We start from the raw sequence: 23,754 nt of genomic DNA, 5'->3' as shown, positions 1-23,754 counted from the left end.
AAGTTAGAAATGTAATATTATATACGTTCCGCTACACTTCGATCCAATTTTCAACGTATTAAAAAATTCCAAGAGACCAAAAACTATATTTAATTTCAATTTCTTTCATAAAAGTTTTCTCTGAACTTCCTCGGTCTAACCCTTCGCAGTCTCAAAGCTTTTCACTAGAAATATAGAATATTTTCCAATCTAACTTTGATATTCCTTGAATCTACTGAGAAAACATAAACACGTAAACAAAGAAATAAGCTATTGTATTCCAATGTTTCATATACCGATGCATTGTACAAAATTGAATATCATACATAAGACTTTCCAATTTTATTATATCAAATCCAGAGTCACCTCTCGAGTGCAAAGGGCTAATATCTATTCGCACAGTAGCACTGACCCAACCCCTTCAATAAATACTCCACAACGCATAGTTAACGCTGACAACAAATTACACCGACGATCGAGCGTAACCGTAACGAGCCTCATGGAGAATCCCTCGCGGAATACCACGATCGAGTAGTTTTGTTGCTTCTTCGTACCGATAGCGACCGATTGTCGGTTAATGGCAGCGACTCGTCGCGATTGCCTACGTTGGCGCAGCTTTGACGAGGCGCGCGCGGCTTATTGACGCTAATGCCGAGTGTCAGGCCGAGATTAATCTTTCCGGCGGTGGTCACATTCGCGCGATCAATCTTGCTCGCGAGGTTCCGCGGGAATGTGAAAGTACCATTCCGTTTCCTCCGCGGGAACTTTTTCTTCCTCGGCGAGCGATGATCCGCGAGAAATTCGAATGACACACATTCGATGATATCGGACCGTTGAAAAATGATTGCATCGATTGTCAATGGGAACGCGACGCGCGAGAGGTTCCACCGAGGATTGAAAACAGTTATATCGGCTTCGGCTCTTCGTACAGTTACGAGGAACCGAAATAAGTCGTAACTGTTACTCGGGACGTCGGTTTTAAAATGGTTATGGAACTGTTATTTTCTGGTCCTTCGTCTCTGTTCTTCAAAATTGGTTCGGAAATTGAATAAAATTAGGTTTTGATAAAATTAGAAATTGTAGAGGTTCCGAAAATAACTGAAACTGTTATATGAAGTAAGTCATAATTTATATTCGGTATAACAGTTCTGAGTTATATTGGCTCTAAAACGGTTATAGACCTGTTCTTTTCCGGTTGTCATTTCGGTTCTTCATTACTGTCTCAAGAACCGAACAATAATAGTCATCCTTTTAGCTACTATATGCAACTGTGGTGTCTATCGTGTATATCATCTGTTCGAACGGTGCACTATAGCGGTTCAATTCTTTCTCTGTCATTGATAGCTATATACATTATAGTCTAACCTAACGTAATTGCACAGTAGAAAATTCTCAGTCTGAAATCGCAATGCCACATTTACGATATGCAGCCGTATCAAACCTTACCGTAGCTAAAAGGTTATTAACATTTCGATCACTAGTTTTATCGAAGCTGTCAATTTTTGAAACAGTTTTGAAAAATCGAGATGAACGACCAAAATAACAATTCTATAACCTTTTCAGAACCGATATAATATAATACCACTTCTTTCGAATCTCCATAAACTGTTCTATTCGGAACCGATTTATAACAGTTCCGAACGGTTTCTTTCGGAACCTTTTCAGTCCCTGGATTCTACCGAATGATTTCGACTTTATCGCGGTCGTCCGGGATATCTGAGATTCGAAAGGGGACAAAAGGATAAAGAAAGAAGGAAATTGGTACGTGCGGGTAGCCCGTGGCTGCATTTCTGCATTCTCATCGCGCGCATTGATGTACAGCGATGGGCGTAAAAGAACTTCCGCACGGCTCGGGACTACACGATAAAGTGGCTGGCACGTGAAACGAAACTAAAACCTCTCTCTCCCGGCGACGTCTTTTACTTCCTGCGTGGCGTCGCCTGGGTTACGAACCCCTTTCGAGTCTCTCCCGCGAGTAATCGCGTTTGACATTTCGAGAAGTAAACCGTTCGCTGTAATTGTTCGGTTTTCCTCGGCTTAATTGGTCGGTGAAACTATTGAAGAATGGGCTGTTGGAAACCGGTGGTTGGAATTGTTCAGGTGATTAGACAAGAACTGAAGAAATAGTAGCTCTCTTTATTTTTTAAATGAACACGCAATCAGAAAATATATTTAATTGAAATTCCAATTGAATGCGTAAGAAGAAAATAAATAAAAATCTTTATAACCCTTTCAGTCATGGCGTCCTCATATAACGTACTAAAGCTTGGTGTATCTAAATTCGGTAAATTTTATTGTTTGCAACCGTCCTATTATCACAACCATAGATTCTATTCAACAATGGTGTCGACCTCTCTTATTAAATTTTGTTATAAAATAAAACTAAAGTCGCACTTTCAAGTGGACTCAGGAAAAAATCGTGACCGAAAGGGTTAAATTGTGGTATTATAGTGTGAATTATTTATTGATACATCTGATGCAAACATAAGCAAGTTAAGATGGTTGAATTTTGATGAATGCAACAGTACATCATTTAATTTAGCAAGTAGGATTCGAAATTATCTAGTTGTCAGATTCGAACGGTACTGAATCGAAGCTATAATCAGAGGTAATATATTACATTTCCAAAGAGAATAGAAACGACTGGCAGCAAAATGAAAGTGTTGATCAGTTGCGAAGTTAAATTAGATAGTGTGACGAACAGCCCGGGGAAATGGTTTTCTCATTTTTTCACCAGTTCCATACGCGAACTCGGTGCGACGAAGAGGCACGGATATTTCTACGATTTGAGGAGGACATTCCTGCGGGAAGAATCGCGAGACGCCAAGCGGAAATTGCCAGAAGAACGGCTATAATAACCCCTGCCTTTTTCTCGATGACACGTAATTGCCGCTTCAGCACGTGAATTAGGATCAGCCGCGGATAAAACGGTTTGTCAAACCTCGCACACGCGTGTCCGCCGGACGCGACGTTTCAACTGGTTTGGAACAAGGGAAAAACGGGAAATTATAGGAAATCACGAGCTACGAGGAAGCAATAAAAATCGTAATCGTGGGACGCGGTGCCAGATGCGGCTGAGAAAAGGTAGAAACTGGTGGTCGTGAAAAAGTCACTCGAGTCGAATGAATTATTTATCGAAACGCCTGAATACTATGCCACGCATTATTGTTTTAGTTGCGATAAAATGTCGTAGGTATGAATTGTTTTGTAACAAAAACCGTCTACCTTGAAATTCTTTCTTGTTCTTGCAACTTGTTACATATAAATTTGTGTTTTTCTTGTAATGGAATAGAACATAAGAAACTATGCACAAATATTAGATTTCTACTTGTTAAAGTGTCATACTATAATTTTGCAAAAGATATAACCTATTCATTAACACTGGAACTACTCGAAGGGTCAAAATGGTTCCTAAATTATTTCACAATTATTGACAAAATAATAGATACATCTCTAAGAAATTTCTAAGGAAATTGTTTAGTAAAACCCAAACTAAGTTATGAGTGATCGAAATCTCGATATGTATACCCTTAGCGTTTCTATAGACAAATTTTGAAGAGTCAAGTACTGCTCGGTAGTTCTAGTGTTAAGAAGAATTAGAAAATTGCGTAATAATTCATTGGAAATTTATAAATTCAATTCAAATGATATTTTATTAGATTAAAAAAAGTATCGCAGTACCTCTGATCTGAGGAGAACCGCCGAAACGAGACGATCAAATTTATATTGACCCCCAATTGTGATTTAATCGGATTTAATCAAATGAAAAGTTCGAAGCGCAACTGGGCTACAATTGAATTTACATTCAATTTGAATCGTGCACTGTCGAGGCGAAATTCCGTGTAAGTTACACGCGTGGCTCGAAAGAGAAACTGATGGATCGGCTTGCTCGATCCCGCGAGGAAAACGTACTGCGAAGGCGTCACGGCGGAAGATCGATCTGGGATTAATGATGCATGCACGTATTCCTCGGAGTTGTGCGAGAGTGCGTGGCAATGGGCCTTTAAAGCGATGCCTACGAGACTTCCTATTCGATAGCCCGACAAACGACCCCCGTGTCACTTACATCTGCAAGTAGTGGTGGCTCTTCGAGTCGTTCGAGTAGGTTCGAACACGTGTTACTTTCCAAATATTTAATTTCCAGATTTTCGAGATGTCCATAAGTCAATATGAAGTACGAAACGATGAAAATCGTGAGAATTTTCATTGCAATTTTATTTTGAATCTATTTTACTGTAATTTGTACATTTCTGATTGTTCTTTTCTTTCTGGATAGGGTGGCTTTAGAAAAATGTTAGTTTTAGGTAAGAACCGAGGCTGAATTCTTTGAAACAGATTTTGGATTTGCAAAAGGATTTGAATTGGGTGTTGAATGTGATCGAATGTTTCGAATACCGATCGTTGATTCGAACGCGCTCGAGCAACTTGAAGACCCATCGCTATTGCATACGAGACGTCTTACAAATGCGTACACGTAAAATATTCCACCTTTTCTCAAGGAAACACGACTTTCTCGATCGAACTGCAATTTCTCTTTCGGGCACTTTGAGTGTTCGATGAACCCCGTAGGAAATCGTAAGCTTTCAATTAAATTTATTTCGTTTAATATTTGTCTATGAAATATCGATGTCGACTCTTTTTTAACTTGAATTTAAAAGTATTATTAACATTAAATTTTTTAAATAAACTGTCTCTAATATATTCCTCTCTGTCAATAAATTTTAAATAAAAGATATTAATGTTTAAAGCTATTAAATATAAGATAAAAATAGTTCTATATGTTTATGAAGCGTGAATTGCACATTAAAACTGATTTTCAAGTCTTAATGTCCATTTTAAATGATCTGATTTCGTCTGTTGGGGTAGTAATTGCAAGGTCACTTTAGTTCTTTAAACTCATTCGATGTCAATCATGCTTTATTTACTTAATAATCTAATTACAAGTTGAAATGCGACGAAGATTAAGGGCCTCGGTGACCACTCAATTATCAAGGGCACCCGGTACATGGTCAAGGGGCCATTCGAACGAAACGACCGAGATATGACGTCTCTGTTTCGAATAGCGAAGGACGACACGGAATAATTGCGTGTTTCCGTTTCAGAGCACTGGGGATACCACAGGCAGGGTTCGTGTCAAGCTGGTTTGGGCGCCGCCATATCCAAGGTAAGATTCGACGAAAATTTTACTGACTTTCGTTCCATTTGTTTATATAGAGCAAATAACAAACACCGTACATTTTAAACTGAAATCTGTAAATTTTAAAAATAACAATTTTTACTGCAAAAACGATTTTTCGCAGTGATTGCTCTTTGAACTTTCTTGCAACTTGTAGACTCAACAAAATTTGGCTCGTTTCATATGGTACTAAGAAAATTAATTTCATGAATGTCGTGGCAGTCAATGTGTTAAAATTTGAAAATTCTATAAACCCAAGAATTAAAATCCCCTATACCTTCACTAGAAATTTCAACTTTCAAAATTCCATGCACACAGGAACTAAAATTCTCTAACCCTTCACTAGAAACATCAAACTTCAAAATTCTTTAAAAACCAACCACTAAAACCCTCAACACCCTCCCTAAAAACATCAAACTTCAAAATTCCACCAACCGAACAACTAAAACCCTCCACACCATCCCCAAAACCGTCAAACTTCAAAGTTCCTTAAAACCCAACAACTAAAATCCTCAACATCCTCCCTAAAATTATCAAACTTCAAAATTCCACCAACTCGACAATAAAATCCCTCCACACCATCCCTAAGCACATCAAACTTCAAAGTTCCTTAAAACCCAACAACTAAAATCCTCAATACCCTTCCTAAACACATCAAACTTCAGAATTCCACCAACCGAACAACTAAAACCCTCCACTCCATCCCAAAACCGTCAAACTTCAAAATTCCTTAAAACCCAGCAACTGAAACCCTCGACGCGATCACTGGGAGCGTTCCAAAAGCCACCGATCGCCGCGCGAAACGAAGCGAACAGAAGAGCCATGGGGCTGGGAAGGGGTGAGATTAAAATTCAGGCTTGAACTATTGAAGTCAACGAGAGAGGCGAAACACAAGCTACGGTTCGTACGGTCTAACTGTGTTTATACACCCGGGGGATATAAATACGGTAACCCCACGTGTCCTGGCGGGTGCCGGGTTCTGAAAGAGTTAAGAGACGATGCGAGGGGTCGGCGAGAGCCGAATATGGCCAGGAATGTGAATTCCTACCTTACGCACCTCCGACCGGGGCATTCGTATTCGTGGTGCATGCGAGGAGGCATAGAAGCAATCGGCGGCCCTCTCGTATACGATTGTCTTGTCGAAAGCTCGATTTTCTGGCCGTCGCGTCGCGTCCCGTCCCGTCCCGTCCCGTCGGCAAATCCCGGGGCCCGATCGGGCCTTCAGGTACCTTACGTAGGCGTCGACCAACTCCTTTTTTTCCCCGCTCGATTTCTTTGAGATACATCTCGACCCGCGCACACCTAAAGGCCGTGCGACGTTTGTTGCACCTGCACGATCTACCGTTTGATACCTTCTTCGAGCGGCTCCCTCGCCGGCGCGATAAGTATCAGGGGCAATGGGTACAAATTCGAAATTGGTATGTTAGTGTTTTATTCACGTGACCCTCGCCGGGGAAGAAAGGGTGTACGTGAAGCGTATGAGGAATGGGTTTCGGGACCAGGCGATTTCGTTGGCCAGCCGATTCTTTTGTCGAGGATGAGTCAATCTTCTGTTCGAGGTGTTGGTTCTGGGAACACTGAGTTTTAAGGGATAACCGAGTGCAGCGATAGAAGAGAATTAACCGCTTGCCTTATAATGACGTGCAGATTCGTGATGAAAATTTCAAACCGAATTCAACGGTGTCTTCATCTAAGTGTTTTTAATTTGTAACATAAATTAAATATATGTCTATTATTAATCTCTAACCTTTAGAGTAAATGTAGACACAAAATAAACATAACATTCGTTTCCTTTTCTACTATTAATGACAAAGTTGTTTTATCAAACACAATTGAGAAGTAAATCGTAAGGCAAGAGGTTAAATAACAGTTATTTGGTAACTCAATGAACGATTATATTTGTAGGATAGAAACTAACGTTTAAGTTTCATTTCTTTATAAACCATTTATGTGTTGAATGTTTATTTTTCTAACTTTGTATGAAACAATGTTTCCCAAGTTTTTCCTAAGTAATTCCGAAGATCTTCTATTGTTTTCTTGTTGGTTTGCAATAGTTTCCTGAGAACGAGCTTGTCATGCTTTATTCAGCCAGCATCGCGCGCTGTGTTACGTAGAGGAAAAATCCGGTAAAGTTGAATATACTATTCAGATGACAATTTCACCGATCTCTAAGCAGAGGTTCCCCAGGCTCGCCTCAATCCGCGGCGAGAGCAGCGTTATCGCGGAGCGGGACAGCTTCGATTGCCGGCAAAGAAATAGTGGGACAATTCCGCGGCCACTCAGCCGGCTATCTTGCCATGGATGTATAATTCAGAATTGTCCGGCTATATGGCAGATGTTTAATGCATGCTCCGGACCGTGGCCGGTTCTAGCTTCGCCATCGGCATTCAATGTTAATACCCCACCCCCACACCCGAAACGGTCAATCGTGACTTTACCCACGGGTCCGTGAAACGACGCGGACCGCAATGATTTTAGGCAAATTCGATTCTTGCTCGCGCCCCGCTTCGATTTCGACCTCGCTCCATCTTTACCCTCTGCTCTCAAAGTCGACGCCGCCCTCTTGGGACAATCGTCGGTCGCTAGTAAATTCTAATGGGACTCTCAACTTCGGACGAAGATATTTATTCTTCTTCATTTGAATGTACATTTTGGATATCTATGAAAACATTCGTTTTTCTAATGTAACTGGAAACCATAGTTAAATATAAGATTTGCTCGTTGTATTGAGAATTTGAATAAACATTGAAATTAATTGATATTAACCCTTTGCACTCGAGAGGTGACTCTCACACACCGTTTGATTTCATATAGTAAAAGTATAAAATTTGATATTTAATATTATACTTTGTATAACACATCAATTTGAGAAATATTGAAATAACTAATTTACTTTTGGGAACTTGTTTCAGCTTGTTATCTATGTTAGGGTATTTTTTGGCAGTAAGTGAACTTGAAATACTTCCGGTCCGTTAAGGGTTGATACCTAATGCTTGTAGATTCCTATTACTTCAATCACTATTGAATTTTTCATTAGATTTCTAAGAATTATGTAAGATAATCTTAGAGATGCAGCAGTCAAACGTTGGTCGCCTGCATTTTATCTTACAATTGTTCCCTTACGATTTACAACGTGTTGTCTTACAATTATCTTATGACAAAAATAATTTGAACAGTGTAGATTTTATCGATGTTAATAGTTTCCGTTTTGGAAACAATATTTCAGTATTAGGTAAATTTTCTTGCTACTTAGCGCGAAACATCCTCCAATCCTCAGGGTTTTTCTCGTGAAACAGATCGAGGCAGTCTGTTCACCGATTGAATTACTAGGGGATTCCCCTCGTGCACTAAATCTCGAGGTCAGTGATTTAGGAGGCTCCCCGACGCCATTGAGTATGCAATCGACCATCGATCTTCGCGTTAAACCGCCGCACTCGGTATCTACCTCTGTTGTGCCTGGTACCGCGCGTTATCCTTCGATCTACAAAGGATCTAGTCAAGATCGATTGATACCCGGCCGATACCGATCTATACAACTCGGCCGCGCATCGATCCTCGATCGGCGGACGCGTATCGCGTATTTATCGGGCCGAAAATAACTCTGGGGAGGTCCTCTCGTGAAATCTCAATGTTCAAACGGAATTCCTGGTTCGCGACGCTGTTTCCGATCGAGGCCGATAGAGATTTATCTGTCATCGGGGGATTATTCTCGATCCTTCCTGCACACGGACAGCGTGGAAAGTAATGGCCATCGGAGATTTGTATGAACACCGTTCCTTCACTAGATCGTGAGATATATTCTCAGAAATCAAATAATCGGGACAACAATGTTGAGGTTCTGGTTAATCAACTTGATTAGTTTCTAAAAGAATTTTCTAAAAGATTTTTTTCTAGAAAAAGCTACCTTCTCTTTGTTGGAATTTCTATATATTTCGAAATATCATAAAAACAAAGGAAAACAAATTATTCTGTTAACGCTACAACTACCGAACGGGTCGAAATCATCCATTTCAGATTTCTCCTTTTCGCGATTATTAAAAAAATAGCAGATGCTTGACTGGGAGTTATCAAAGAAATTGATTTGGCAATATGCAAATTCAATAATGAATCAATTAAACCCTCAATAGATGCACTCTGGAAGTTTCTATAGAGAAATATCAAAAAGTCAATTTCAATGCTCGGTAGTTCTAATGTTAAATACAAAAGTGTAACTCAAGAAGAAATTTGTAGATTTCCAAGCTTTCCGTTTTTTCAACTTCAAAGCTCAAGTATTCAGCTGCAAGCTCTCTGTTTAAATGTTTCTTTTAACATTGCCTCAAACAGGGTCGAAACTACCTACCCTCTTGCGCTCTGAACCTCTCTCAGCCGCCCCCAAACACTCGTAGAACAATACGAGCCCAACACAGGGACTTCCACTCTACTTTCGAGTTATCACGCTTGAAAGAGACTCCGCATTTGCGATTCAGAAAAACTACTTCCGCCTGAACGGTACTTTCGATTTCCTCTTACGAGGCCGGCAGCTGGCCGCTTGTCTGTCATCGGGAACCGTTTCTTGTCGGCCGTTCGCGTAGCCTCTGTCTGCGCTGCGTTCGGTATGCACTTCATCGACGAGGGCTCTCACTTGCATGATACCGATCCGAATGCGTGCAAGGTGGTCAAGCTATTCTTCGAGTTTCGGTTTCAGCAACTCTGCGGTCGTTGATCGAATATTATTAAAACTTCATGGAAACAGGATAAATTACTCTTTCCTCTCTGCACGACCTCTGATTAGTTAAAATTTCTTAGAGTTCAGTTGAAACTTTAAAGCCACTTTCGTATACACATTCTCTACAATATAACCCTTAATTCGAGAGGCGCCTTTCAATCGCCATTTGATTTGGTACAAGAAAATTATAAAATTAAAAATAAAAAATGTTAAATTTCGTCACTTAACATATGCAAGGTATTTCTTTATGTCGGTTATAAACAATATCATTGATATTTCAACAGAAAATAATGAATACTTGTTGAGAAAAGTATTCTCGAGTGCAAAAGGTTAATAAACAGTCAATTTCCAGGTAATTAAATTTAAAGTACAATTCACGTCTTGATCGTGGCTTATTGAAAATTCTTGTTATTACGACATCCACGTCATACTTCTACTATTTAAACAACTAAGAATAACAGCAGTCTATCCTGAAAAAAGAAAACCTTTTCTAAAATATTCTTGGGCAAATGAAAACGTTAATATAAAAATATTATTAACAGTACCGATTATCGTTGACTATTAACATTAGCAATCGCGGGTCCTTTTTTTCTCAGCCACTTAATTCACTATCATCCCGATCCTCTCATTTATTTATAGTGCACGCTCATCGACTTCTTCAGAAGCCACTGAAGTCATCCAAGAACTTATTGGCCACCCCAATACGCGCATATAGAAACGGCCGGTGGCATAAATTTCACCGTGCCCCCATACATATTTGAGCAACCGGTTATATTTCAATCTCGTATGGCCGTTTCCTCCCCCTCGCGATCGGCGCCGGAATACAACTCATGCCGGTCGTGTTTCGTGTAGACGGACCGGTGCCCGGCCGCCATTGTCTCGGTTGCAAATTTTTCGCGTGTAGAAGCACCGAGCCAGCGCTACTCCGTAGGGGGTACATCGTGTCGGTTTCTCCTGTTGCGCACGTTCCGGCCCGCTTCTGTGTCCGGCCGTGTTGTACGAGTTCGCTCGACAAATGCACGTATTTGCTCGGCTACCGATTCACTAATATCCCCGCATGTTGGAGCTGTTGCCGAGGGGGTTGCAAAATTCACTGGGAACGCGATCGCTTCCCTGCGAATCAGCGGACAGGAGTTTCTCGACTGTCGAACGAACTTTTGGATTTTCGTCGGCATGTTTGTTGTATATTCTGTAATGAGTCTATATATGTAGTAAATACCATGAGTATGTTGTTAATTTCAAAAGTGAAGATATAGATTATCATCTTGATACTATGATATAAAGTGTAGTATTATACAATTACCGATCACTAGTTAACACTGGAACTACCAAGCACCTAAACCATCTTAAAATGTCTTTATAAAAGCTAAAAGTGTGAATTTATTAAGATTTCAATTGGCTTACGTTTAGGTATTACCAAATCAGCTTCATTAATCATTTCTTAAAGAAGTATCTATACCTTTGCATTTGTAAAAGAAGCAGTTAGGTCACTTTGACTCACCTGGTAGCTCTAGCGTTAAAGTATTACATAAAGCTAGAAAACTTCACGTGAGACGATAAATACAATAGAATTCGCAAACAAAAAGAGACGAATCAGATGCCATCACAATTTCCAATGAACAAGTAACTGTAACCTCTCAAGATCACTGAAAGCAACAAGAATCCGTATACCTAATTTCCCATATAAATATTTATTCCAACCAAATCGAAAGCCGAACAGATTTCGGTTACGCCGGGGACGATCAATCACGGTGTTCGCGGCGAAACGAGTCGCCGAGGATGATTCCCGGGATCCAGAGGGGCTCAGTGGATGGCGCCGGAACACGGTAGTCACGGTTATTGCACCCGTGGATCGGGCCATTGGGCGTGCACGTGACTCGGTCGCACGTTTGACATTGTTGGCCGACGGAGGAGGATCCATTGTTCGCTCACCGTGCGAATCGCCCGGTGGATCGGCGAGCCGGCCCACAAATAATAACTTTTCTGCGCTGGTATAAACAAAAGCGGCCCCTAAAATGCACCGGACTGGCGCCACTCTCCCGGCGGCGCACACGGAACCGCGTCCCCCGCCCCGTTCGATGCGCTGACGTAACCGAGATGTTTCGCGGATAGCGTCAGTACGTTTGTGTCATAGACTCCGGCGTCCGTAGGCACCGGCAGGAAATTAATGGAGGCACGGCCCCGGCGTGCACGTGTTTACCGCGGAACAATGTTGACATATGCAGAACGCGATGTTCTCGGAGGATTTTTCCTCCCTCGCCCGTGGAGGACTGGGACACTTTGTTTTGATGCAGGGTGTTCATAGGCGCACGTGTGCAGTCGCGTTTAAGTGGAAATATCCTTGGCGTTTGTGGGAAATGAATGGATTCGGAAGTTCCGTTCGTCGACGTTGGTACTCACGCTCTTTGCGCTTGACGGTATCTCAAATATTCAGTATTTTCTGTGAAATATCGATGATATTGTTTGTAGAACAATTCTGCATGAATTTTAGAACCAGTTTTACTGGTTCGTTTATTCGTACTGTGTACAATATTTAATATTGTCATTTGAAATTTAATATTGAATTTGGTGTTTTCGCTTTGAATATAATGGCGACTCTCGAGGGTAAATGGGTAGAACTGCGTTCGTTCGGAATGTAACGTTTGTAGAAGAGGTAGATACCGTTGATGCATAGCCTTTTTTTTTGTGTTTGCGGTTACTGGAGAGGAAGATTGCAACGAGAATGTTGCGTAGGTAGAAGTCGTTTAGTTGCAAGGTTGTATACAGTGGAAAGCTTTTAAGTATCAAAAGTAATGGCCTCATTAGGGGCTGCGAAAATTAATTTACGTTTCTTTCTCGCATGCAAACGGATCTAATTATAGAAATCTGCGCCGTGATGGTCATAGACTGCGAGAAGGAAGCACCTAATGCAAATGCAGTGACTCAACAGCATAAAGTCCGAGATCCGGCAGAATTACAGCGCAAAGCGCGTCGTTTGTAACAAGACAGCGCTTACAAGTATCGTCTGCGCGGGTCCTAATGGAGCAAAGATTACTTATCGGGGGGCAGTGAAAATGCATTCCTATTATTCTTCCTAGACCCTACGTTACATTCTCAACGCACACGCGCGAGTCACGCTGCGGCCGTTTCACTGATCCTTATTTCCTAAATGCACGTGTGAAATTTGTGCTTCTACGAGTTGCTCCAGTTCCTTTATAAATTGGTTATTCTAATAGTTTTCGTGGCGTAAGTTTTTACAATTATTAGAACAATTTACAAATTGGTATATGAAAACTATTATAAAATTCAATTGCATATATTTAATTAAAATATATCTAAGCTATTACAAAATACAATTGCACACGTTCAATTTAAGAATATATATATCTAAGTTACAAAATTCAATTGCACATGTTTAATTTGACACTAGGTTTACACGTTGAATGTTACAAACATTTCTTCGCAAACCTACGTCGGTTTCGGTTGATACAAAAATATCTATCCCAACAGTATCTTTAAATCCCTAATTGCCAAGATTTAAACGACCAAACATCATTCTCTAGAAACAGTAGCATAAACCATACAATAAACGCCCGTGAACCTAGTATTAAAAATAGACACACTATCGATCAAAACCGTGACATCGGTTAAAAGAATAATATTAAAAGAACTTCCATTCCATGTAAACAACTGTTATCAGGGGACTTTTGTCTATTCCAAAGGAACATGCGCGTATGTATATTAATCAAATACAAAGATACATAATTTCTATGATTTCATTTTATACATTCCTCAGACATGTATGTTACACATCAAGCGGTCTTAAACTTTTGACCGACAGTGTATATCTGAGCACGCGTGGACATGAACTCCGGAACTTGAGTACGAGCAGGGTTATCTGGTTCGCGTAGCCCGAATTAGAACTCGGGAAACGATGGCACCGTGCGGCAGCTATACCCTTTGTCGCGTCGACGTCGCACGCGCGTGTTCGCGACGCGTATATACGCGTAACCCCGCCGCGGAAAGAGATAGTCCCGGGTGGAGAGGGAAAAAGGGCACTCGCGACACGGCAGCGGCGAACAGCAACAGCAACAGCAACGGCAGGAGAGTCTCAGGTGGCCATTTAAGGCACGAACATTTCGTTCTGTCACCGTGTTCCGTGTTCAGCGTCGAGCAGCGTTGCGAGGAGGCCACCTACGCGCCGGTGGTCCTCCTCCCTTAGCGGTCGCATTGTTTTATAAATGGCCGCCATTTCTCATGATAAGCAGAGTAAAACGAAACTAGACACGGACCTTTCGCCGGAACGGAACCAGGGAATCCGACCGGTGCCGTCACATTTTCGCGTCTCGCCCTTTCCGCTTTCGCTGTCCGCTTGTCCCGCTTCGAGATTCTTTCCTGGTTGCTCCGAACTTCTTCATCTTTGTAAACTATATCGCTGTGGTCTCCTTTCTTTGTTGTTTGATCATTTCCTTGAGTTTATATTTCATTTTTGTTAATATTGTCGTAGGAGTTTGTTCATTTGAGTTTGCTGGGGAGCAATATGGTTTGGATGATGATTCATCAGTTCGTTCTACCACCATTTTCTAATTTTCTAATTCATACACTGATGCTTTATATTATTTCTATTATGACTTTTATTTAGGCTCTTGAATATGCTACAAATTTCACAAGAATTTCTATACTAAATTTAGCTTTTAGGCCAATTATAAGGTATCATATCCCTTTTCTTTCAAATCACTGTTGCCATTAACTAAAAATGCAATGCCTCGATCAAAACAATTCCGAACAAATCTCAATGCCGTTAACAAGTTCAACTCAGCTAAATTCCTATCAAAGTATACAGTCACAGTAACAGTCTGTTTAACAATCGAATTAGTAGCAATTTCACCCCCCGATCCTATACATTCTCTAGCATCGTAATTCCGCATGCGCGCCGGTACATTCGAATGGCCGTCATTAAATAATTTAGATCTCCGCTTCCATTGCCGGTTGCATCTCAACGAGGTCCTCTGGCGCATTGAACCACCAATCATCTCGTGCGCGACGGTAACTCTGCCGTCCTCCCCGTCACGCGCTCGCCGCGTTTCCGTGCATCTCGTTCCGTTCCCCGTTCGATCCCCGGAATCCCCGTCCTTTATTCTCTATGCGACCGCGTGGGCGTTGGACTGCATCGGCGAGGTGCACCTACGCGCCGACATTGTCCCGCGATTAACACTTTGATCCCGGCGATATTTAAGCGGGGCCTTGAATGGTGGCGACCCCTGCGGCAGGGGTCAACGCGGCCGGCACCGCGAAAGGTCGCGGACGCGTGATTCTATACGAGATACTGGGACTAACTAGGGATTCGTACTCGGGTCTAGTGTTTCACCGATTTTTCGCTGCAGCATGCACGCCGAGAATTCACTACCCCCGAGACGCATCGTTGCCGGCTCCTTCCCCCTTGTTCTGGTTTTTTCGACGGATTCCTGGAACCGCCTTCAACCAGTCCCTCGCTGCGCGGGTCATCGCGATTCACGGTGCGTCAGGGGCTGGACCGTGATTAAGTTAACTAGGGATTTCGCAGTGATGTTTCTATGGGAAAATTCGATGCATTTATTGTAAACATCGATGCGTACGACTGAATATGTTTTAAATTTTTACGTTTGACGAAGGTTTTGGATGAGTTTGAATTTAGAAATTATTAAAACTTTAAACATTGATATTGAGCGCTGTGACTACCGGATCCGTCAAAATGGCGGGTTTCAGTGTTCTTATTTCGCAGTTAGTGATATTTGAAAAATATTAAATGCGAGAAAGGATCTTAGAGGTAAATAGTTTCGGCAGCATACTATGTCAAATGCACAAAGAAACTGAAATTATTAGAATTTTGTTGATTACTTATTAATCATATTAAACGCTCGGTTCTACTATTAAATGTACCGTTACAATCTTCATTGAATTCAGATTAATAAGGTTCATTATTTATTAGAAACAATCCTTCACACGGATCGTAAAAATAATAAGATCCCAATTTCACTGGAGTCTCACGTTGCAGAAAGTGGCGATAAAAAGTTCCTTATAAAAACCCATCACAAAGTGCATTTTCCCAGTGCATTATCGAGCGAGCGATCTCGAAATTGTAATCGCGAAAAAAGTCGTTTTCCTGCCTCGATCCCGGCCTTGTCGATCTCATTCATATTGCATGACATTATCGTGGATCGTGCCTCTTCGAGCGTTCAGCTTCTTACGATCATTCACGTAGACCGTTGATTAATATGTACGCGGGACACAATCTTTACTACTGCTCCGCCGCCGTTAGATAAGGATGTGGGAGGCTTACCGTTACACCGTGTAAAACGTAAACGCATTGCGTGCCGGCTAGCCGGCTTTACAAGCTTTCGACCTCGGTAAATACGCCGCTAACGAGGCCTGCCTCCGTCGCCGGGGCCCTCGGTGGAATATTAACTTTCAATAAGCGACGCTAATAATTTAATGATGTACACGAGGTAATACGGGATAATTGTTACTTTGATTGATGCTCGGTTGTTAACGAGGCCGTTTATGGCGGCCGAAACGAGAAAAAGGCAATCGACGATTTCCTTAAATAAAAGGCTTCGGACACTTCACTTTGGATACTCGTGTTGGATACGTGTTAATACATCGGATTAATAATATTGTATTAACAATGCACATGAAATTTCAAGCGAAATTCATTTTTAATGAATATTTATCTAAGGTAATCGAGTGATAATAAATTCTTGTTTGAATAATGTATTTGAGCAATTAGTTGATGTATAATATATTATACTTGTTTAATTTATTAGTATCGTATGTTAATTGTTTCGTGGTATCACGTTGTTTCATTTGTTTGGTATATAATGCATTTGTGTTTATTATTCGGAGAATGCAATTTTATTTGAATAATATATTTTTTCTCATCTTGTTAATTGAATAAATGTTTGTTTTATTGTAACGTACTGTTAGTTGTGTTGAAATAATATTGTACAATCCACTGAAGCGAACCAACGAGTTCGATATGAATTTTTAGTAGCCGCGGGCGTCAGCAAGGAAACGGACCCACCCACGAAAATTTTTCTATAATTCGCAAGATAATGGCGAAGATAGGGGACGGCTTGTGCACAAGCTAGCGATACGATAAATCGGGCTGCAGTACGTACGCTAGCTGTAAATTTATACGCTCGTGCGTGCACCGTAGACACAACTGCGTCACGCATGTTAAACACTCTTTTGCGGTGGGTCTCGTGATAGGGGCTTCTTGGTACGATCTCTTTGTGTTTGCGAAAAAGTCACTTTATCAACAGAAGATAATCTATCTGCCTTATAACTTGTAGAAAATTCTTCCAAAGAATTTCGTTACGAACGTTCTTAAGAGTACTCTTCAGCTGTGTCTGACTTGAATTATTATAACAGTGTACAATTCTCAAACTAAACTAGAGTAAGCTGTGATCCAAATGTGGGGACGTGTTTTTTAGATCATTTAAACTAATATTAATCATCATTTCAATAAGCTAATAAAAAATAACTCTATTAGTAATACGAATACTATACATTAATATGCCATGGATACCATGAGGGTCACTGATTCGATTAAACGATGATTATTTGAAAACATTTCTATATTATAAGTAATACCACTTAATGCACATTCGACAATTCAAACCTGCAATAATAACAACGTAATTCAATCACATAAGTTGACATTACATTATTTTCATTTTCTATATTTGTCTCATCATCATGCGACATTCAATGTGTTAACTGTTGTAGAAAATGTTAATGAAAATTTAGCGTTTTGATATTTTTAGAAACTGCCAGAACACATAATAAAGTACAAAGAAATGCTTCGTCAATTCTAAGTCGTTTAAATTGATCGTAACGAATGTATATCTGTAAAGCTTATTATTTAAAATAGAACATGACGAGGCGTGCGTCATATGGGAAATGCAGGCGTTATTTTAAGCATAATCGGTAAATAGGTGTGATTAAAAACTACTAAATTTCAAGCGGCAAACTTGGATCAACTCGAGAAACCTGTCGTAACATCGCGGTCGGTGATAAAACGCCACACTTGAGCCACGTTTACACACGGTCTTCGATACTCTGCCATACTTAATCGGTGCATTGAGCTGCTCGAGTGCCACTCGAAATCATCGACATACCTATCGCGGCTGAACCTTCCTATCGACTGTTCCCATGCACGGAACATGGAACTTTCACGCAGGTTTTACTCGTCCGGCGCACGCAGGCTTATACTACTTACGACAGCCGAGCGCAAACGCACGAGAACAATGTTAATCATGTTATAAGTTACTGCTAGAATGCACATCTCTTGCATTCGTGACAGACACGAACGACTGAAACACGATAACAGAAATATTTTAATAAGGATCGATGAAATTCTAACTTTATTTTTACATTTCTCAATGAAGGAACTTATTTTTCCTTTCATTCTGATTCTGGTGATGAAATGTATGTATTATGATTTAAATGAACTTTTATAGAACAGTATAATTTATTCCTAATAAAAGAATTCTCTTTTGAATAATTGTGTACATTTTTTATTACATATGATTATGAGTATAATCGTAAACTCCTTGATTTTTCTCATTTTGATAGAACTTAATAACCTTAGTTAATTCAATTAAATAATTCTAATCAAAGAAACTATTAAATTCTTCTGCAAGCTGAGATTATTAATCATTTTAGTAAACAAATACGTTCTGACCATTTCGTAATTCGACTGAAATTTAAAAAGTTTCATTGATTTCTTCAATCAGCTAATATTAACATACCGATATGCATAGCACTTTAAGTGATTTACGTAGACAGTTTTATTTCTTCTAAAGAAGTGTAGAGAATTATCTACCTCTCGAATAAGTAAGTCACTAATTGTAAGTATCAAAAGGAAGTTAAATAAATTTCCCTGATAAGGGCGATCAACTAAAGTGCTTCGCACCGTTCGTCACTTGACATCGACTGATCCCCCTAATGGCATACCTTTCTATTTGTTTCAGAACGGTGAGAGACTCTTCATCGGGGCGCCAGGAAGTTGGTACTGGCAAGGTAAGCTTCTTTCTCGAATCGTCGTCCCCAGAGATCGATTTAAGCAACTATTAGGAGGACCAGCAAGAAATTTGTTACTTTTAATCTCAAAAGAAAGCTTTACTATTTAATATACATTTTTAAATATTAATCCAAAAAGTACAATTGAAGAATATATCATTAGACGAGAAACTGCCCAAAAGGAAACAGAGAATCATACCTTAAATCAGTATTCAAAAATTTATATAAAATAATGAAACTATCTATTGAAACTAAAAATAATCAATTTCTTCCCTGTCCTCCTAATATTATCCGATAAAAATCGTCTGAAACCGACGATACAATGAAATTATTCACTTATACGATAAATCTTACGAAAATGTACAGCCACTTATTAATTGGATTCCAACGATCACAGTCTAAAGCCACTATTGCTGATCTATTAGGTCCAAGGGTTAACGCTAATTCAAATTCCGCGCTGAATAATCAAAATTACAATTCGAGAGGGTTTCTAAATTCTGCCCAGAATAATCGGCTTACTTTAAATCTCGATCGATTTACCTCGGTTCTATTGGCCTTCACTAATCAGACAACGTAAAGTCACTTTCTTTACTAATGAAGAGACGATAGCTTTGATAACGCCTGGGAAAGAACGGAAAAACCATCCGGTACGACGCGACCACCCGGGCTCTGCGGATTATTTTAGAGTGATCTTTAGGAAACGTTAAACAATTACAGGTCAGATATACTCGATCAGCACCGCTATGAGGTTGAAGTTCGTAGAGACGATGTTGTTCACCCCCGAAGCAGAGGCATCAGGTACCGCGTATTTGGAGGCGTTCCTAATCAAACGACGACAGTGGACGCTGTCGTTTTAAACCAGCCCCCTTAAACCTCTAATCAGCTGCCAAACTGTTAACAAATGTCGCTTGATGCTCAAAATACAATTTTTCCGACGGCGTTCATTAGACCTGATGTTCTGGGGGACGCTAATCTAAAGACCTCGCAGAAAACTGATTTAGAAATGTTCACACTTACGCTCGGAAGTATTAATAGATCAATTATTCAGAATAAATTAGAAATCTTAAATTCTTTTTAGATTCCAGATGAAAGAAACTATTGTGTATAAAAAGATAAATCAAAAAGATAATACAATATTAACTCTTTTGTTCTGGGAAATCTCTCAAAATATAACTAATAGATTGCTATATAATTTATAAACATACAATAGAATTTTAAGCATACTGTTATAAAAAGTCTTTCAAAACATAATCAACGTATTATCTAATTTCCATTTTAGCAATTGACACTAGAACTACCGAGCAGTGAAATTGCCTTTTCGAAATTTCTCTGTACAAACCCCAATAGTGCAACTATTCAGACTTCAATTTGCAATTTAGTTTGCGTATTGCTAAATCAATTTCCCTAGTAATTTCTTAGAGGAGCATGTGTTATTTATTCAATAACTGGAGATAATGAAATCAGGAATGGGCCATTTCGACCCGTCCAATAATTCCAGTATTAAATTCACAGATACATAAATTCAGACAATCACTTGCAGTCTAGATAATACACAAAACGATGCAACGCGAAATGTGAAATACAGAATCAGTTTTTAACGAGGAATAACGGTTTAATGTTCCCTGGAGGACATCGGTCAGCGTCGATGCTGTTCAGAACCAGTTGAAAAAGACACCAGTATTCGCAATCGTGCGTTTACACTTGCTTGGCAGTGGCCCCAATTAATTTCCATTAATTACTCGGTCATCCGGCTTCTACCACCTGTTTCACCGCGATTAACACGACGCCTGTGATTAATAATATTCGGTTTAAACCACGGCGAACTGCCTGGCCCGAGATTGTCACGCACACGAAAATGGACGCTTCATTCCTTCCTCGTGGCTGCGATTGCGCGCTCGGCAGTTCGAGGGCCGCCGCGTCTCTCCGCCCCTCCCCCGTCAGTGATTAATATCCGATTGACGATTAATGCACCGTGTGACATTAGTACTTATTAATTACCGCCAGGTGAGTCGAGGGTGGCCATTATTTAACAGGTGCAGGCCCGCTTTCTACAGCTTCGCGCGGCAGCGTAACGCGAGGCACAGCTACTTAATGCCTCTAATGGACTCCGGAGTCCGTTTGACTGCTGCTATTTAGTTGACAGTGCGCCTTGACGACACGGACGATGTTCCGGTCGTCGTTCGTTAAAACGAACTGTGCTTAGAAGCTAGATTAATTCATAATGTTAAACGGCTTACGATTTACATGTGTGAACTTTCCACGCGTTTTCTGACTGCGATTGTCGTTTTCGTTTTGCTTAGAGGTTTGATTGGCTATCTTGGATTGTAACACGTGAAATGTCCTGTTTGTTTCTAAGTCTAGTGTGATTGTTTGTTTAGGTGATTCGAAGAGTGCAATGATTAAAGTAAATCTTTTTAAATTAATTCTAATGTAATTGTCTCTTTGGGTAATTTGAAATTGTAATGATTGAATTAAGTATTTTTAAGTGAATTTTAATTCTCTCTGTTTAGGTAATTCGAAGGTTGTAATGATTAAACTAAATCTCTTTAAATTCATTGTAATATAGTTGTCTGTTTATATAATTTCAAAGCTGTGATGTATTAATTCAATTTTTGTATTACGATATTTTACCTGTTTTATATTAATTGACAAAAGTAATTTCTTTCTTTCCTTTGGAAGTTTCTTTTAAAATTGACAAAGTTTCAGTCGTCTGGCAGATAACATATCAGAGATCGCGGTAAGCAAATAACGTCGACAGTGGATCACCATTCACCGTCACATTTTTCGCGTGCGAACATAGTTTCGGCATAGGTCTAAGATTCATCAATGTCTAGCTTTTGAGACATTGGTCATCGGTTATCGTGCAGGGTCCATTTATCATCTTGTCGCTTGCCAATCAAAGAGTAGTTTGTTAGTACGACTTTCAAACAAAATAATCCACTTTAGTTTATTGTTTCCTGTTCAATATTATTAGTCACTTTGCCTGAGGTCATTATTCTATATACATTATCCTATAGAAATCTCAAAAAATACTCTTATCTGCAAAAAGTAAATCTTCAAGAGGACATTTCATATATTACAACCTGTTTATTGGAGTTTGCATTGTAATGTTACATTTTGTTATACTGCAAGTATAAACCTCATGGATTATTGGAACTCATGTATCCAAAACATTGTAAACATATTTTTTATTGTATCTCAACAACGAATACGAATTATATCTAATTGAACGTTTAGATACCAAATCACATATAATTTTCTGCAATTACGAAGAACACGACTAGTAACATATATTTCACTCAATAACGCGAAAATTAGTTCACAAGAATACAAAAAATTGAATACTTATATAACAATCAGTTCTTATATCACGTTTATGATTTGTTTTCCAATGAATTCCATTAATATCCATGCTTCAGGTTTTCAATTCCACACGAATTACACTTCACACACAACCTATACAGCAACTGAGTTTGGTGTTTGTCGTTGCAGTCCTGTCCGATGATTGTGAAATACCCTTTGATCGTAGTCAACAACGAAAACGTGTTCGGAAAACTATGTGTTGAAAGTCGCTGTCCGCTCCGCCGATTTTCTCAACCGTCTTTCGCTTTACAGGCCAAGTGTTTTCACAGCCGTTGAACAGCCGCTCGAGAATAATGTTCACCAAGGAAGGTCCGGCGAAGGAGGACGATAGCTACATGGGTTATTCCGTCACGACCGGGGACTTTATTGGAAATGGCGACAGCGGCACGGCTGTCGGCGTGCCTCGTGGCTCCGATCTGCTCGGCAAAGTATGCTCATGAAATATTAACACGTAATCGCGAGGAAAAGAACGAACGATTGAAATTAATTCCTCTAGTGAAAGTAACCCGTCACGAACAAATTTATTGCTTCCTCGGAAAAAAGATTGCGGCTCCACAATATCGATCCCTTGGTAGCAATTTAAGAACGATGTCGACAAGTTGGATACCTAGACCTGAACATGTTCAGCGGGGGATTTCATGAATTTAAAGCTGCTATATACTTATGGAATTATTTCTCATTGATTTTTCTGTTCGCCAGGTAGATTATGGAAGTTGGGTCTTTTAAGATTTAGTTGCGATAAATGTTGTAAGGGTTTGATATAGGCTATTCCTTAGGTAATTTATTTGAATGTAACATAAGTTAACCCTTTGCATTCGGAAACTTTTCACTGGAAACATTCGTCACTTTCCGATGAGACATCGACGACACTATTTGAAACGAACTAATGAGGAAACATACGTCAATTAAGGAACGAAGCTATTTTATAGAAATATTTCAGATATTGATGCATTATATGAAAGCTTAATATTATGGATGACACTTTGTAATTTTGTTACATCAAATGAAATGGTGACTGAGAGTCACCTCTCGAGTGCGAAGGGTTAATGTTAAGGTGTTCGAGATTTTTGTGAAGTTTGGGGAAAGTTGAAAGTTGTTGATTGATAATAATGTCTGGTCGCAGGTGATCCTTTTCACTTCGAACATGACGAATCCTCGTAACATTAGTGGCGAACAAATGGGAGCTTACTTCGGTTATGCGGTGGCTTCCGGTGATATCGACGGCGATGGGTTAGACGATCTTATAGTCGGCGCGCCTATGTACACCGTGCCAGATAACCCGGAAATGACCATCGAGACCGGAAGGGTGTACGTGATCTACCAAGGCGCCGGACCTGAAAAATTCCGCAAAGTTGATTCCAGGTATTTCGCAATTATCAGTAACTCAGAATAAAAAATGATTTACACACTTGTATTAAAAAACATCATAAAAAGTAAAGCTAGGCTACTCAATTTGCACTACAAAATTAGATAACATACAAAAATAAAT

The 23,754-nt window shown here is 39.9% G+C and overlaps 1 protein-coding gene across 2 annotated transcripts in view; it reads left to right on the top strand.

The window, feature by feature from the left end:
* The window catches only part of if (integrin subunit alpha inflated), a 96,653-nt gene that overhangs the window by 66,043 nt on the left and 6,856 nt on the right, over positions 1–23,754 (top strand). Inside the window, exons 5-9 of one of the 2 annotated variants that reach the window (XM_031980286.2) lie at positions 5,082–5,143; positions 18,854–18,902; positions 19,620–19,700; positions 22,518–22,693; positions 23,389–23,627. In XM_031980286.2, the coding sequence (XP_031836146.2) occupies positions 5,082–5,143; positions 18,854–18,902; positions 19,620–19,700; positions 22,518–22,693; positions 23,389–23,627 (607 nt within the window). The remainder of the gene's footprint in view (positions 1–5,081; positions 5,144–18,853; positions 18,903–19,619; positions 19,701–22,517; positions 22,694–23,388; positions 23,628–23,754) is intronic. The other variant, XM_031980287.2, reaches the window with a different exon arrangement.

Source organism: Nomia melanderi, chromosome 1 (genome assembly GCF_051020985.1).
Source record: "Nomia melanderi isolate GNS246 chromosome 1, iyNomMela1, whole genome shotgun sequence".
Lineage (NCBI taxonomy): Eukaryota > Metazoa > Arthropoda > Insecta > Hymenoptera > Halictidae > Nomia > Nomia melanderi.
The sequence above is the reverse complement of the archived record's forward strand: the minus strand, read 5'-3'. Positions and strand labels throughout refer to the sequence as shown.